This window comes from Festucalex cinctus, chromosome 1 (assembly GCF_051991245.1).
Source record: "Festucalex cinctus isolate MCC-2025b chromosome 1, RoL_Fcin_1.0, whole genome shotgun sequence".
Taxonomy (NCBI): Eukaryota; Metazoa; Chordata; class Actinopteri; order Syngnathiformes; family Syngnathidae; genus Festucalex; species Festucalex cinctus.
In genome coordinates this window covers 34,770,631-34,786,672 of record NC_135411.1, presented here as the reverse complement: position 1 = coordinate 34,786,672, position 16,042 = coordinate 34,770,631, and the positions used below count along the sequence as shown (strand labels likewise).

The 16,042-nt window shown below is 40.3% G+C and overlaps 1 protein-coding gene across 5 annotated transcripts in view; it reads left to right on the top strand.

Moving 5' to 3' along the window:
- The window catches only part of shank1 (SH3 and multiple ankyrin repeat domains 1), a 67,969-nt gene that overhangs the window by 15,869 nt on the left and 36,058 nt on the right, over positions 1 to 16,042 (top strand). For 4 of the 5 annotated variants that reach the window (XM_077531897.1, XM_077531880.1, XM_077531889.1 and 1 more), the window contains exons 3-10: positions 8,728 to 8,931; positions 9,839 to 9,910; positions 10,045 to 10,153; positions 11,995 to 12,149; positions 13,144 to 13,311; positions 13,576 to 13,692; positions 14,140 to 14,217; positions 14,289 to 14,355. In XM_077531897.1, coding sequence (XP_077388023.1) covers positions 8,728 to 8,931; positions 9,839 to 9,910; positions 10,045 to 10,153; positions 11,995 to 12,149; positions 13,144 to 13,311; positions 13,576 to 13,692; positions 14,140 to 14,217; positions 14,289 to 14,355 — 970 coding nt within the window. Of the gene's footprint in view, positions 1 to 8,727; positions 8,932 to 9,838; positions 9,911 to 10,044; positions 10,154 to 11,994; positions 12,150 to 13,143; positions 13,425 to 13,575; positions 13,693 to 14,139; positions 14,218 to 14,288; positions 14,356 to 16,042 lie in introns of those variants that run through there. The other variant, XM_077531905.1, reaches the window with a different exon arrangement.

The window sequence follows — 16,042 nt, the reverse complement described above, 5'->3', positions numbered from 1 at the left end:
AAGCTTTTTTCAAAGAGGGCTTGTCCTCAATCGGGATGGATCAATGAGCTGTCGCGTTCCATCACTCTGAATGGGTCAGAGTGAAGAGGGAATTGATTCAAGTGGCAGGCCATGCTAGTAAATCACGTTTTTTGGTTATTGTGTTAACATACAAGAATATACTGCCAACATATTTAGAGATTTAGAAAGACTTTCTCAGATTTGACAAATGACGTTTTGTTTCAAGTAAATGTTTTACCCTGTCTCTGATGAACTTAGATCTCAGTCATCTTATTAATATAGATTTCAACCCTTGCTAAATTTGACTCAGCAAAACAGCTGGCCACTAGGCCTATATGTCAACCAAGCTTGACGGCAATCAGGTATAAAACGTGTCAAATTAAGTATTTTTGTGTTTGACATGTTTGACCATTCTATCACTATGATCTTTGACCTTGGCCTTTGCTTTTGCCTGCAAAAATCTTTTTTTGAGGAAAAAAAAAACTTTTGATGAATATTGAATATTTTTTGTTCAAATTTGTACATTTGAGAGTGTGACTATAGACAAACGTAAGAAATCATATTCAGAGCTGAAAGTCTGTATCCTAATGCAATCTCAGTGGCTATACAGTAAATGCCTGCTCGCTCTCTCTCTCTCTCTCTCGCTCTCTCTCTCTCTCTCTCTCTCTCACTCTCTCTTTCTCTCTCTCTCTCTGACGTGTGTGATGTATTATTGATCCACTGCATTTTTCTCCATTTTTAAGTAAATTCCGACATGAATAATTCACGTAGCGCACTTGTTTATTTGGACAAATGGGAAGGCTGGATAACTGGAAGACAAAAAAGATGGCCATTTGGGACTGGAGAAAAAGAGAGTTACAGGCGCAATAAAAGGAGGTGGTGGCGGAGGGAAAATGGAGACGGACAGAGGTGAAGTGAGGTTGGCAGGCACTCGCTGGCGTGATTAGAGAAGACGCACATGGAAGTGGATGGTGGCGTAAATCCACATGGGAGTCATAAAAGGCATCATAAAAGTGTACATTTCTCCTCAACTTAACCTCATTTTGAGTCAATTAAACCTTATAAATATATTGTCATCAACGCTATTAATCTCAGTCGGCCTGAAAGCTTCTTCCTAGCCGAACATGCAACCGTTAACCAAACTGAGCTTTTCCCTATCCAAGCTTCCACCCATTTTATGTTCTATTTGTCCTAGCTCCCTCCTAGCCTACCATCCAGCTAGTCAGTCGTCTACCAAAAACCAAGTTTCCTCTATGCTGTGCTACGCTATTTAGCTGTTCTATTTAGCAAAGCTACCACATAGCTTATAGCTACCACCTAGCATAGTTTCGCCCAAACCTAGCTTTGACCTATCCTTGCTTCCACCCATTTGAGTTGAACCTAGCGTTCTTGTATCTTAGCTTCATGCCTAATCCGAACCAACCTTATTTTGATCACATTTCGTGCTGTGGTGGGGCGGATGTGTCTCTTGCAAGTGGGCCGTCATCCTGCCCAACACACTGCTACAAACAATAAAAAGTCAATTTTCCATAATATGCCCCGTTTAAATCCTTTAAAACAACACCTTGAAGGATAATTTTATTCACATTGAATCAATATTTACCACTTCCTACTGACACCCCCACTCTCACCTTCACCCTTTGGAAGGTCCTCGGTCGTGCGTCAGCCTCATTTCCACGTGTCAGCTAATTCACCCGCAATAAACTCTGGTGGCTCATTAATTTGCGTCGTAATGAGACCGGGGAGCGACCGCTTGATCCAGAGATGACTGCAAAAGTAGTGGGACATGTACAAGAAGTGGAGAATGTCATTCTTCTGGGAGAATTTTCTATAACATGTTGGAGGAAGAAGAGTAAGCTATGATTACTTAAACGTTTCCTCATTTTGCTGAATACAACAAGAGTTGGTGCCGTTGCAGCATTTTTAAATTAGTTTTTTTTTTTTTTTTACCTGTTATGTACCTACAAACTGAAAATAAGATGAATCCTGTTTTTTGTGGCTCCAATATTTGTGCCAATATTTTTCCTGTTTCATATACTGCCTTACTTTAGTTCCAAATTGGAACGCTATCACGAAGCTACTAACTTAAACGCAACAAAATGTTGTTTTTTGTGACACTGTCTCCTTTTTAAATGAGTCATTGCAGCAAGCAGCATATAGTACACCTTTTGCTTTTGTTACCCATTGTTTAGATGCAAAGTGAAAAGCGACAAAATAAATCCTCACCTGATTTTTGCGACACATTTTCGCAATTTTTCTAGAGTTTAGCAAGCAGCACATCATGCACGAGCATTTTAGTTTTTTTCCATGCAGATTTTTTTGGACACGTCATTATTTGTTCAATTTAAGTTCAACAAGCAGCACTGTCTTGCTTTCCACTAATTTCCTACACAAATTTCTGCAAATTCTGGGCCCAGCGTAATCTTTTATTCCCCTCATATTCTTGAGTTCATCATCTTTGTTTCAATTGAAAGACTATTTTGAGCTTCTCGGTCACACTGTCAGGATTTGGTGTTAGATTCAAGTCTTGGCCTTACATATGCGGCATGAAGCCCATCACAAGCGAGTTGTGTTCATGCAGCCTGAAAAAAAAAAAAAAAAAAAGTCTTAAAGTGGAATTGCGCTTTTCTGCTCTCGTCTGCCCACTGTGTCTGTCCTCGCCATTCAGCGTCTTCTTCCTGCCCAAGTCCGACCTATTCTCTTGCTCCCACCTTACATCCCTCCGTGTTGGCCTTTGAGGGCAGGCCTAGTGTTTCAGGGGATGGGAAGGCTTTAATGAGCTCTATGGGGAAATAAACCCGAACACACACATAGGCGCGCACAAAACAACAACAACAGTCATGTCACCATTTAAGTCAGGCTTTTGTCTTTGGAATCACTCATTCTTTGTGTCCAATTTATTTATTTTTAACATCTCTTCCTTCTCTCTCTCTCTCTCTTCTTCCTCCTTCTCACCATTAATTATTTAAGTCCTTCAGAAAAATGCTTTGCAACCGTAGACAAAAGAATTGGGACACATCTCTACCAAATCATTGCCAGTAGACGAGATTGGATACATAGTGGTTTGACTGTAACCAGCACTGAATCAAAATGTTCTCCAAATATGAAGCACAACATTGTTTCCTGGCAACCAATGGTGACGTCGGAGGAGCTGTTAATAACCTTATTATAAAGAAAGCAAGAAAAATATATTTTCTTCTTTCTGAGTTGAGCAAGACATAAGCAAGCAGCATATCACGTACTGTTGTGTCTTAGTTCGTTATTGGCTGCTCGTCATGTACTCGATACAAACTGAAAAGCTACAAAATAAACCCAGATTTTTGTGACGGTATGTGACCCGCTCCGGCAAAATGGTCGGCAGGATCAATCTCGCGATATGGACGGAATTAGACATTTTTTGTCCATTTTGAGATTTCTCCACAAATACCCTCCTTGAGGTCTAGTTTCATTTTAAAGCAGCACAAAAGTCAAAATTGTAATAGAAGTGTATGAAAACAAGCAATTATTAGCCTTTCCTAGCCTCAAACATAATTCACAAATGATTTATATAAATGTGAGGATAAGTGGATCTGCTAATGAATGGATGGATGGACATAGCAATAAAAAAAAAAAAAAAGTCTAAATACACCATTCAGCACGAAAGTGAACAGAACAGTCATCCTACCTGTCATCGGTCCGGATATCGTCGACTTGTAACATAATCTTCAATTTCGGGATTTCTTTCTTAATGAATCGACTTTTTCTACTTTTAATTCAAATGGCTACGTTCACACACTAAAGCATGTTCAATGAGGGACGAACTTGGACGAGCAGCTGTAGATACCTCCGCAGAGCACTACACTCGCTCTTTCACTCAAACCGCGTCGGGAATTAAAAGTTGTGACATGCACCAGTGCCTTGTATGTAATGTAGGTTAATGTAATGTATTGTAAATACTAATGTAATGTGATCGCTTGTCGATGTTGTCAATTTCATATGACGTCGTTACACACCGCTTCAGCGATGCGTCACAAATGAAGTCTGCTTGCTCCGCAAATATCACTACACTTTTTTTTCCCATTTTATGCTCTTTTAAGTGGTATGACTTGAACATAAAAATAAGCTATGAAATATGAAACTTGAAGATGAAAAATGAGTCACAATGACACCCCGCCCCAAAATGCACACAGGCTGACTTGTAAATACAATAGTTAAGTGTCCCTTGTGTATTACTTGGGGTTTGGTGGTGGGACAAAAAAAAAAAAAAGTTAAACCATAACATATTCATTTTTTTCATGTGACCAAAAGCATTTGAGATATCACATCCATGATAACTTATCAAAGCACTTATCACAGGCCACATCAAATGGCAAATAATCTTTTAATTGACAGAATTATGAAATTAAATTTCCCACGGTGGTAATATGACCTCATTTATGCAAGAAAAAAACACAAGGAGCAACAATAAAATAAGCAAACTTTGGTTGATGCCTCAGAAGATGAATTGTAAGCCAAGTGTGATCTTCTAAGTTGAGGCTGATTTCATCTCTTGAGAGGTCAAACTTCCAAAACGTTTAAAGGGTTCAAATCTCGGACGATGGCCTTGCCTCCTATTGAAATCGACTTCCCATTGATATTTTAACAGTTCCTGAAAATTTCAGGTTCATATCTTTTTCCTAAGGTACTGGTTGCTATGGACATTTGAAAGATGCAAGTACCAAAACTTGAAAGCCCTTTTTCTCAAAACTAGCGATTTCAACCTTCCAACATTAAAACTGCTGTAACTTTGTCAATTGTTGAGCTACACACATGTATTATATATCATTTTAAAGGGAATCAAGTGCAGAATTTGAATACATATATCAATTTAGATTTTTTTTTCTTTTTTTGTGGCACATGAGGACCCTTTTGCCAGAACCAGTCACTCGGACCCATCGCCATGGGCGGGCCTTGGGGGTCCGTGCCCGCCCTGTCAGTCAGCCGTGCCCGCCCTAGCAAGATGACTCACCAACTATTCGTCCTATCAGTCACGTAAACTTGCGCCTTCTGTTTTAAGTAAAGCATGGCGTGCCAGCCAACCACATACCGCCTTTCAAGTTTGGCTGTGATTGACAACTAAGCGAGCCAATGACAATCAGGATCAGGAGGGATGGGGTGGGGTGGGGCGAGACGCGCGTTCTGCAGACGTGCCTTAGCCAAATCTACTTCCGGGTAGATAGTGCGCATTTGCCGGCTGGCGCTGGGACAAAGACTGAGCAGTGAGCACGTCGTGCCGCTTTAATGGAAGCCACCAAATGCCAAACCTCAACCCAGGATGACACAGTTGACATCAATGGGAATCCTGAGTCCACTGGTTACGTTTACAAGTGAGTGTCAAACTTTTATTTGAATTAGTCAAGCCACACAGCACGGATGAATTGTAGCAATACACAGTATGCTGTTAACAGACCCAAGCAGTCACACATACACAACAACAACTAAAGAGCATACAATTATTTATCACTAAAGCAGTTGCAGTACAATGTGAGTTGAATTCTCTTTTTATTGCCAAGTTTGTTCATGTTGATGACTGTCACTAAGTTCTAATTTTAAAAAAAACAGCACTTTACACATCCTTTTGGATTGATATTCTGCTTAGTTTTTCATTGAACTCATATGTTGTTTCTGTATATCATCGACATAACTCAACCTTATTTCTAAATCGCTTTAAAACAGCCATTGCTGCATACAAAGTGCTGTGCATGGAATAGAAATTAGTCTTTTAGTAGACACAAGTGAAATAAAATAACACAAAATAAAATTAATTAGAGTAAAATATAAGTAGATAAGTATACACGCAAATAAAATACTAAAAAAATAATAATAATAATCTGTACAAGTATAGAAATAAAATAACACAAAATACAGAAGGCACCATAAAAAAGTAAAATGATGTGAAGTCTCATGCTGAGTCAAAGATCAAAGAATAGAGATGTCTGTCAAAAATGAAAGGAAATTGTGTCCATATCGTACAGCCCTAATCCAACACGCAAATGAAGGCAACTGCTAGCCAATTCCAGATAGAAGGGGTTGGGTCACAGAGTCATTCATTCGGACATCGTTGTTTACAGAAGTGAAGAGGATTTGTTTCAAATGAACTTTTGAGTTGAATAAATGCAAAATGAACTACACATTTTTTTTTCAGTTTGTCTTTTAGATTTCAGAACGAACTGCCGCTTTTAAGTGCCAGAAAATATTTCTGAACACTTTTGCAGTTGTCACAATGCCGCTGTTCAACCTGATGAACATTAGATTTAGGTTGATAAAATGTGCCCCCCCCCCAAAAAAGGTAATGCCCCCCCTACAATTTCTTTCTGGTGACGGGTCTGCAGTCACTTATGATCTTTTTTCATCTTTCTTAGTTCAGCAAGTCGCATATCATACACCGCTTGCTTTAGTTTCTTATTGTCAGCATGTCATGTAGCTACAAACTGGAAGACAACAAATGAATCCTGATTTTTGTACTGATGTGATGCCATCATCTTTCTGAGCTCTGCTAGACACGGCGGGCCAGCAGCATATCACGCGCTGTCTTGCTTCCGTTATTTATTTTCCGTTCATCATGAACTTACCTACTAGCTGAAGAGCAGAAAGCAATTCTAGATTTTTGTGACCATATTTTTCTTTCTTCCATTTGCTACCTGTCTGCTTATCAAGACAGCCTTAATGTCATCAACACAAAGAGCAGATCAGTGTGCGAGAACTCTTTTAGAAAGAATGTTAGGAAGGTTTACATAAGCCGTCTGCGAACGGGTGTCCTTGATGAGGAGGCGGAGGAGGACGACGAGGAACTCGCCCACCGTCTTTATGATGGGCCCTAATTGGTGGAACGGGTGGAAGCGTCTAATTCCTGGAGGGACCGCCGCTCGATAGGCCGGCCGAAACGTCTTCTGCGGCTTAAGAATCACCGTTGTCAGCGTTTTTATTTCCCCGACTCGACAACTGGGGAGCACACTTTGTACGTGTGTATGTTTGTGAGTGTGCGTGTGTGAAACTGAGCCAAACTAATCATCACCATTTTCTCTTTCAATCGTTTGCCCTCCATTCTAACCCCCACCTCCTTTCGACACACACACTTAAAACACACACACAAAGTACCCCATCTCTACGGGAAGTCTCTATGGCAACAAGCAGCTTGCTCGGCTAATGAACCGGTTGCCGTGGTAACCGTGCTGGCTGTGCGAGACGGTGAATAAAATGGAGGGAGAATGAATGTGATGCATACACAAATTTGTGTGTATGTGTGAGATAGTGACAGTGAGCTATCATGTGTGTGTCCTCCGCGAGGGCCAATTGCGGCGCGACAGTGCGGCGTCGCCGTGACAACAGTCGTCCTTCACGCTTTTTTTGTTGTTGTGTTGTGACTTCTTCACTTTGCTGACAGCGCCTCTTTGCGTGTGCTTGTGCGTGTGAAGCCACACTGTACTGCCATTCATATTCTGTGCACCTTCTTCACTGGGACTGACCTATTTTGCTCTGCCACTGCCTCCCCCTGCTGCACGGAAGGGCCACTGCGTCTCCTGTTTTCTTAGCCCTTCAAAATTTGCTCTATTCAATTTTGCTCATTCGCTCAACAATAAATGTGATTATTCTAATATTTTAACAGAAATTTAGTGAACATGCCTACTCGTAATGTAAAGACAAATGAAAAATAGTATCAAATATTTGCAAGACTTTTCTGCCCCCTTTTACCCCCTCATGTCAATTTATTTATTCCTCCATATGTGGGGAGGTGTTTGCAAATGACAGAAGAAGTATGATTAGAATAAATAAATAAATAAATAAATAAATAAATAAATAAATACAAGACTAAAATCCGCATTAAAAACATTAAACATTTTTTAACATTAAAATAGGTCGATGGGGGGAAAAAAAAACAAATTTATCCAGAATCAGATTGTTATATGTCAAAGAGGTCAGTACAAAAAAATGCAAAAATAAGGCTTGGTGGAAGTGGTTTTATCAAAAATGGTTTAAAAAAAATCTTGATGTATAAACTTGACAACATTTCAATGGAAAAACATAAGACGTATCCACAATATTTCTTTTTTTTTTTTTTCTGTCCTTTTAAGCAATACATATAAGATATACGCTATAGTAAGAAAATATCTAGAATGCAAAGTGTCAATAAAGGATGATTTATCTGAAATAGTTTTTTTTTTTATCTAAAATTTTTCAACTTACAGATTTTTCAATAAACTTTACAACAGGACATAATGTTATTACAGTTTAAAAAAACAAAACAAAATGGGCAATATCTATCCATATTCCGTCCACTGTGCCGAAATTTGCGCAATATTTATAATTTAATTTGCATGTTGTCATTTAGTACTTTATTTAACAAAGAATATTGTATTTAGTTATTTAGTTTGTGTGGTTTTGGGTGTATCTCTGATGTGATGTCAAGCAACTAGGGCACTTTCTAGTCCAAAAAGACCATTTAAAGGCCATTTTCTTTCCTTTTTTGTGTAGATAAAGCCAGGTGGGAGTAGTGTTCATCATTAAATGCTGCTACCTGCAAACCTTTTGTAACTCACTCTTTCTGATCATATGTATTGAATGAGAGGCCTTAAATTTACATCACGTGGCCTGAAAAAGGCCTTCAAAACTCTTGCATTTGCTTTTCTTGACCCTCATACCCTATATCGTCTGAAGTGATGCCATTTAGAGTCAGTGTTCCTCCTAAATTGTGTGTTGGTCCCGCCTCAGAAATGCCTGCGCTTCAACCCGGACGCCACGGTGTGGAAGGCCAAGCAGCAGGTGTTGTGCTCGCTCACCGAGTCCCTGCGAGACGTCCTCAACTACGGCCTCTTCCAGCCCGCTACCGACGGCCACGACGCCAAATTCCTGGAGGAGGAGCGGCTGCTCAAGGAGTACCCGCAGTCCTTTGAGAAAGGGGTGCCCTATTTGGAGGTACGCACGCTAACATGCACCATCTTGTTTTAGTTCCTTATATGCATGTAACTACAAACTGGAAAGTAATAAATCTAATAAATGTTGTCACCCTGACTTGAAGACATGAAAACAAGCAGCCTATCATGCACTTTCTTGCTTTATTTTCCACCTGCCATGTCTCTGCAAATTGACAACTACATAAAACCCAATTTTTATGGCATTAGTCTTATCATTTATCGTCTTCCTGAATTCAAGACATGTCAGCGAGCAGCATATCAGGCGCTGGCTTGCTCTAGTTCCTTATTTGCCACCTGCTGTGTAGCTACAAATGGAAAAGCAACACAAAAAAAACAAAAAAAACCTGATTTCACAGTCTTTTTTTTTTCTTGTCTTCCTAGCTTTCAGACATAACAAGCATTTCATGCATTGTCTTGCTTTAGTTTTTTATAAGGTTCCCCATCTTGTAAATAACTGAAACACAACAAATTAAATACTAAATATCAAAGCATTTTTAGTTTTCTTGTCTTCCGAGCTTCGAGTCATGGCAGTAAGCAACATTTCATGCACTGTCCTGATATAGTTCTTTATTTGCTACACGCAAAATGTTCATGTAGATAAAAGTGGAAAATACCATGCTTAGTTTTGTCACATTTGCATCGTTTCATATCGTTGTGACTTTGCGATATGTCCGCAAGCAGCATATCATGCACTGTCTTGATATAGTTATTCATTAAGTTCACCATCCTATAGCTGACAAATTACAAACAAGGTAAATCCTGATTTTTATATTTTCGTCTTTTTCCTGTTTTCCTTAACTTTCAGACAAAGCTTCAATCAGCATGTCATGCACTATCATCACTATTGTCATGTGTCTAGTTTAACTTAAAAGACTAAGAATGAGAAAGGGTTCTCTCTTTACTTTTAGTTCCGATATAAGACGCGAGTGTACAAGCAGACTAACCTGGATGAGAAGCAGCTGGCCAAACTGCACACCAAGGTACATAATGTTGACAAAAAAAAACCCTCAGTGTTCACGTCAAGAAAAAAAGAAAAGAAAAGCTATGTAACATACAGCATGCACCAGTGTTAGGGGGCCACTGCAAGCTTACAGTTGTGTTTGTCCACATGCAGGCCAGTCTGAAGAAATTCATGGACTACATCCAAACCAATGGTGTGGACAAGATGAGCAAGTTCTTGGACAAAGGCCTTGATCCCAACTACCAAGATGCTGACACTGGCGGTAAACACAATGCACACACACACACAAAAGAGACAACATAATGCACTCGACAGACGTCTGCGGAGAACTCAGGGTATCATATCAGCAACTCAGTTGCATCAAGAGGCTTTTTTTCTATGCACTCCGAGATGATACAGTGATTATTAAAAAAAAAAGTCAAACATGAAATTAACTGTTAGCTTTATTGCCACACATCGCACTAGTCAGTGTTCTTGATAATGTGCTACTGCTCACTTGGCTGTCCAGTAAATCAGCAGTGTTGACTATTTGCCAAAATATCATGTTATATATATATACAGTAACCAGTAGGTCTGGTGTCATTTAAAAAATGATGAGTTATCGTACTTTGTGAGTGACTTCATTAGAAAGTGACACACACACGTGCTGAATGGAACGGCATTAAAATAAATACATAAAGATGAGTTGAGTCATTCACGTTATTCGAATGCGTGTTGTTATAAGTGGTGTCATAATAGTAACGCCTTTATATGGCCACGCGTCACTTTGCTTTTGGCGCCTCCTGCTGGTGCGTCTGCTGGTGTGTTGACACTCGCTTCGCAGTCAGCGTGTCACAGAGGGAGCGGGTGGCAACACGGCTACCGCCTCCTCTCAACAGCAAGGGGGGGTTGGGGGCACTTTCACTGCCGCACATTGACACGCGCACAGGCTGTTTACAGTAACGCTCAATATGTGTGTTTGTGTGTGCATTTATTTGTCTGTTTGAACGCAATTTTTGTTACATAAACTTGCGGTTTTTTTGGTGGGTGTTTGTTTCTACTTAAAAAGGGATACTTCACTTATTTAGCCTATTATAGCAATACATAGTTAATATTTTTTCGATAATTAATTTGATACTTTAATTTATTTTCACGTACAAATAGTACCTTTAAAAACGCATTTTGCAACTTGCTGTTGACTGAAAATGACATCACAAGGGCTCAGGTAACCAAACACAGCTCACCTGTTTTCTAGGTTTGGTCATTTGACATTCACAAGCTGTGATTGGTTACCTGAGCCCTTGTGATGTCATTTTCAGTCGACAGCAAGTTGCAAAATGTGTTTTTAAAGGTACTAATTGTACATGAAAAATAGACTTAGATTTAGACTTAGACTTGACTTTATTGATCCCTTTGGGATGGCTCCCTCTGGGAAATTTACATGTCAGGCAGCAATGAGAACAGATAATAAAATAAAAAATAGCTCAATCAATCAATAAATAAGGTTTTTACACCAGAGATCGAATTAATAATAATACTAATAATAATAATAATAATAATAATAAAATGAAAAATAAGAATTCAATCAATAAATAAGGTCATTACACCAGAGATTGAATTAATAATAATAATAATAATAATAATAATAATAAGAAGAAGAAGAAAAAAATAGAATAAAAAAATAAAAATTCAATCAATCAATAAATAAGGTTATTACACCGGAGATTGAATTAAATAAATTAAAGTACAGTAAAGTGCCATATTTGTGAAGTGAAGTGCATGCTACACCCTCCTCCCCCCCAGTGAGGAGTTGTAGAGTACAATGGCACGGTGGACAAAGGAGTTCTTTAGTCTGTTGGTCCGGCACTTGGGGAGCGTCAGTCTTCCACTGATAATGAAAATATCAAATTTATTAAAGGCAAAATATTAATGTTTGACTGCCAAAAATGGCTAAATAAGTGAAGTATCACTTTAAGTGCGTTTGCTTGCGTGTGTATATGAGTCTGTATGTTTTTGTGTGTATGTGTGTTTTTTGTTTTGTTTCTGTGCGCATTTGTGCATTTTTGTGCAATTGTACGTGTTTGCATGTTTGCGTTGATGCACATCTGTGTTTGTGTCCCGCAGAGACGCCGCTGTCGCTGGCCGTGCAGTGCGAGCCGGGCGGCGGCGAACCCATCCGCGTGTTGGTGGAGGGAGGCGCCCACATCGACTTCCGTGCCAAAGATGGCCTCACGCCGCTCCACAAAGCCGTCCGAGGTCACCGCCATATTGCCCTGCTGGTACAAATGCAACCACCTCGTATATCCTCAATGTTTTCTTATTTTTCACTTTATTCTCGTGAGACTGTTTTAAATAAACAGCTCGCCCACGTTGTCACCCACACACACAAACAACAATGTCACTTATTGTATCCAGCACAAAACACATTCAGATCTGCTAATAGGCAGCATTTGTACCAAATGAAAATGCTCTATTTTTGTTTTTATCGTTGTGTTGATGAGAACACGCACACACAACCAAAAGTGAATAGATGGATCATATAAATCAGCGGTGTCAAACATACAGCCCGCGGGTCAGATTAAACCCATTTGCAGGCCTGATCTGGCCCGCGAAGTGATTTTGTAAAGTAATAAAATAAAAATAACATTGGAATGTCGGACTAATTAATCAGCCGGCCACAATCAAAACATATAAATTTGTAATTTTGACAAGCAGATGAGCAATGCAACTTGTACGAGGAATTGTCCTGGATGTCATTATTTTACACGCAATTTAATTTAAAGTTATAGTTTGCCTAATTATTATTATTATTATTTTAATCATAGACCGACATAAACATATTAAATACGACACAAATTCTCAAATTTTTATTACTGGTAACACAAAAAAGATATGACAAGAATTAGCATCCTTATAACTGCACCACGCAATGCATTCTGGGAACAATATACTGTATATGCAAAACAGCTCGATTTAACACGTCCAGAATTCAGAGTTGCCGCATTCCATTTGCTTTTGTGTTATTTTTTGGAACAACATGATTACAGTTGAGTTCTGTAATTTAGGGCTGGTCCACGAAAATCTGCATAGAAATGACAGCAATCGTTTTTAAGTTATATTATTATTATATGTTATATTATTATTTTACCGATGCGGCCCACTTGGTAATATATTTTCCTCCATGCGGCCCCTGAACTAACATGAGTTTGACACCCCTGATATAAATTTTTAAATTGTTTTGTTTTGTTTTGAAATGTGCGAATGTTGCCGCAGGTCTTGCTGTCTCTGGGCGCCTCCCCGGACTACAAGGACCGTCGGGGTCTGACGCCGCTGTACCACACTGTGCTGACAGGGGGCGACACCTCATGCTGTGAAACGCTGCTGTACCACCACGCCAAGCTGGGCATCAGGGACGAGAACGGCTGGGACGAAACGCACCAGGTCCGCTCGTTCGTCTGCGCGTGCCTTCGTCTTCATCCTCATCTTCTGTGTGTGTGTCCGCCATGTCACCATCTGTCCGCCACGCGAGTCAACGCCTGCTGGGAGCAATTCAGGTAGTTCCATCCTCATCCTCATCAGTGATGGGAAGAAAGAATGAATGAAGCCATTGTCGCTTTGTGTGTCAACTTGTGTTTGAGCGTGTGGGTGCGAGCGCGGGGCAACGTGTGTGCGTGTGTCATATGTGTGTATGGTTTTGCTCCCCAGGCGTGTCAGAACGGCAACTCTCAGCACCTGGAGCACCTCCTTTTCTACGGGGCCGACTCCACCTCCCAGAATGCATCTGGAAACACTGCCTTGCACATATGTGCTTTATATAACAAGGTACTCGTTGTGTTTCATACATTTACTTTCCCAAGTGCATGTTGGCCACAACATTAGGTACATCATATGAGATTCATGTGGAGAATTATATGATTGAAGAACAGCCTATCCTTATTAACCCGACGAACCCACCCTCTCGTTACAACAGGGGGGCATGCGTAAGGGAGCTTTTTTTTTTCCCTTCCCCCGTACTAGAATAAAGTGTAATTGCACATCCACTACAGTAGGTGGCAGTAGCCCTCTCATTGTCAGAGAGTGCGTATTAGCTTGTCTGCAGAGGTTTGCGTAAAATAATTTTGTAGACAAATGATGCTATTTATAGTTGTGGTGGAGGGTTGAGGTGTTGGGGGGCTTCCTTGTGGGGGCTTAACAAAATCAATTGAGTAGCACTACAATAGATGAACATTAATCCATTATTTATTTATTTTTTTGAATATTTTTTTTTAGGAAAGCTGTGCACGAATTCTGCTGTACCGAGGAGCCAACAAAGAGACAAAGAACAACAGCGGCCAAACACCCTTTCAGGTAATACTCGACGACTTTTGTGTCTTTTGTTGAGGCACAAATTGAAACAACTTGTGATGTCATTGGATCAGGTGGCCGTCATGTCGGGTCATTTCGAGCTGGGGGAGATCATCAAAAACCACCGGGATGCGGATGTAGGTTAGTCTTTTGCTCGCTTACTTGACATTTTACTCAGTTGAAAAAATAAAAACAATAGTTTGGTTTGTTAAAGTGGAAGTCAACCTTAAGCATTTCTTGACAATAATATGTGACATCACTAGTCTAAACATGACATGCTGATTAATAGCACATTTGTGAAATATGAGTTATGCAGCAAAATCCAGCCGTTTTTATCCATCTCAGGAGGCGGCCATCTTGCCACTTGCTGCCGACTGAAGATGACATCACAGTTTCTCAGGGCTCAGGCAACGACCAATCACAGCTCACCTGTTTTCTGAAGCTGAGCTGTGATTTGGTTGTTAGCTGAGACCTGAGCAACTGTGACATCATCTTCAGTCAATAGCAAGTGACAAAATGGCCGCCCCCTGAGATGGATTAAAACGGCTTGATATTGCTGCTTAACTCATTTTCCACTAACACAACATCAACCAGGATACCATATTTAGACTAGTGGGGCTGCATAAAACATATTGTCAACAAAAAAAAAATTGGGGTTGACTTCACCTTTAATAGGCAAAAAGAAGTACAAAGCAAGATGAGGTTTTGCTTGAAAAAAAAAAATTGGCCCAAACACATTCAAGACACACATTCAACTACACAGATGACAATGATTAATATCCTTATAACTTCATTAATGGCACCACACGGTGCATTCTGTGAGCAACATACAGGTATATGCAAAATAGGTAGATTTAACACGCCCGGAACTCACACAGGCAGAGTGTTGCCGCGTTCCATTTGCATTCGTGTTATTTTTTGGGACATTATATTTACAGTTGTGTCACGCAATGGAGGGCTGGGCTGACCCACAAATACCGAAAATCTGTGTATAATTGACAACAATTTAAAAACAAATTATATACAATGATATTACTAGGGATGGAACGATAGCCAAACATCACAATACGATATTATCACGATATGAAGGTCACGATGCGATAATTATCACGATATTGTGGGGAGTTGGCCATACAAAAAATATTGTTAAAAAAAAAAACACACACACACACACAATGTGTGTAACGTAATGTGCTTTTTGACACAACGAGGAAAGGTAGGACTCAGATGCAGGATAAAGGTAGGCCACAAAGGCAACAGGTTTATTTCCGGCCAACAGCTGTCTCCTCTCAACTTGAGAGGAGAAAGGGGAATCAAAAAGTGGAGAACTAAAAACGCTCCACTGGGGAGGAAAAAACAGGCAAAAGGTACAGGGGACAACAAAAAGCGCTCCGCTAGGGAGGAAAAAAGGTTCAAGGCACAAGGGGTAACTAAGGGCGCTCCGCTGGGGAGGAAAAGGCACAAAAACAAGGCAAAACAACAAGGCAACGGGAACAAGGACTCGAGGACTGTGGGACGCTTCCATGCACTGAGATGTGTGACACTTCGGCACTGAGGGAAGAATGCAGGTGGCTTTTATTGTCTGGGTTGATGGGTGACAGGTGGTGATAATCATGGGAGGGAACCGGTAATTAGGGAGTGGCAGGAAGGGCAAGTGACCTGGGGTGAGAAGGGAATCAAAATATCAAAATAAAACAGGAAACGACTATGAAAAATAAAAGCATGGGCCGTCACGCCGGTGGCGGCGTGACAGAACCCCCCCCCCCCTCAATGGCCGGCTCTTGACGGCCTTTCAACAAAAGAGTCCAAAAACAAGGGCACAAGGGGG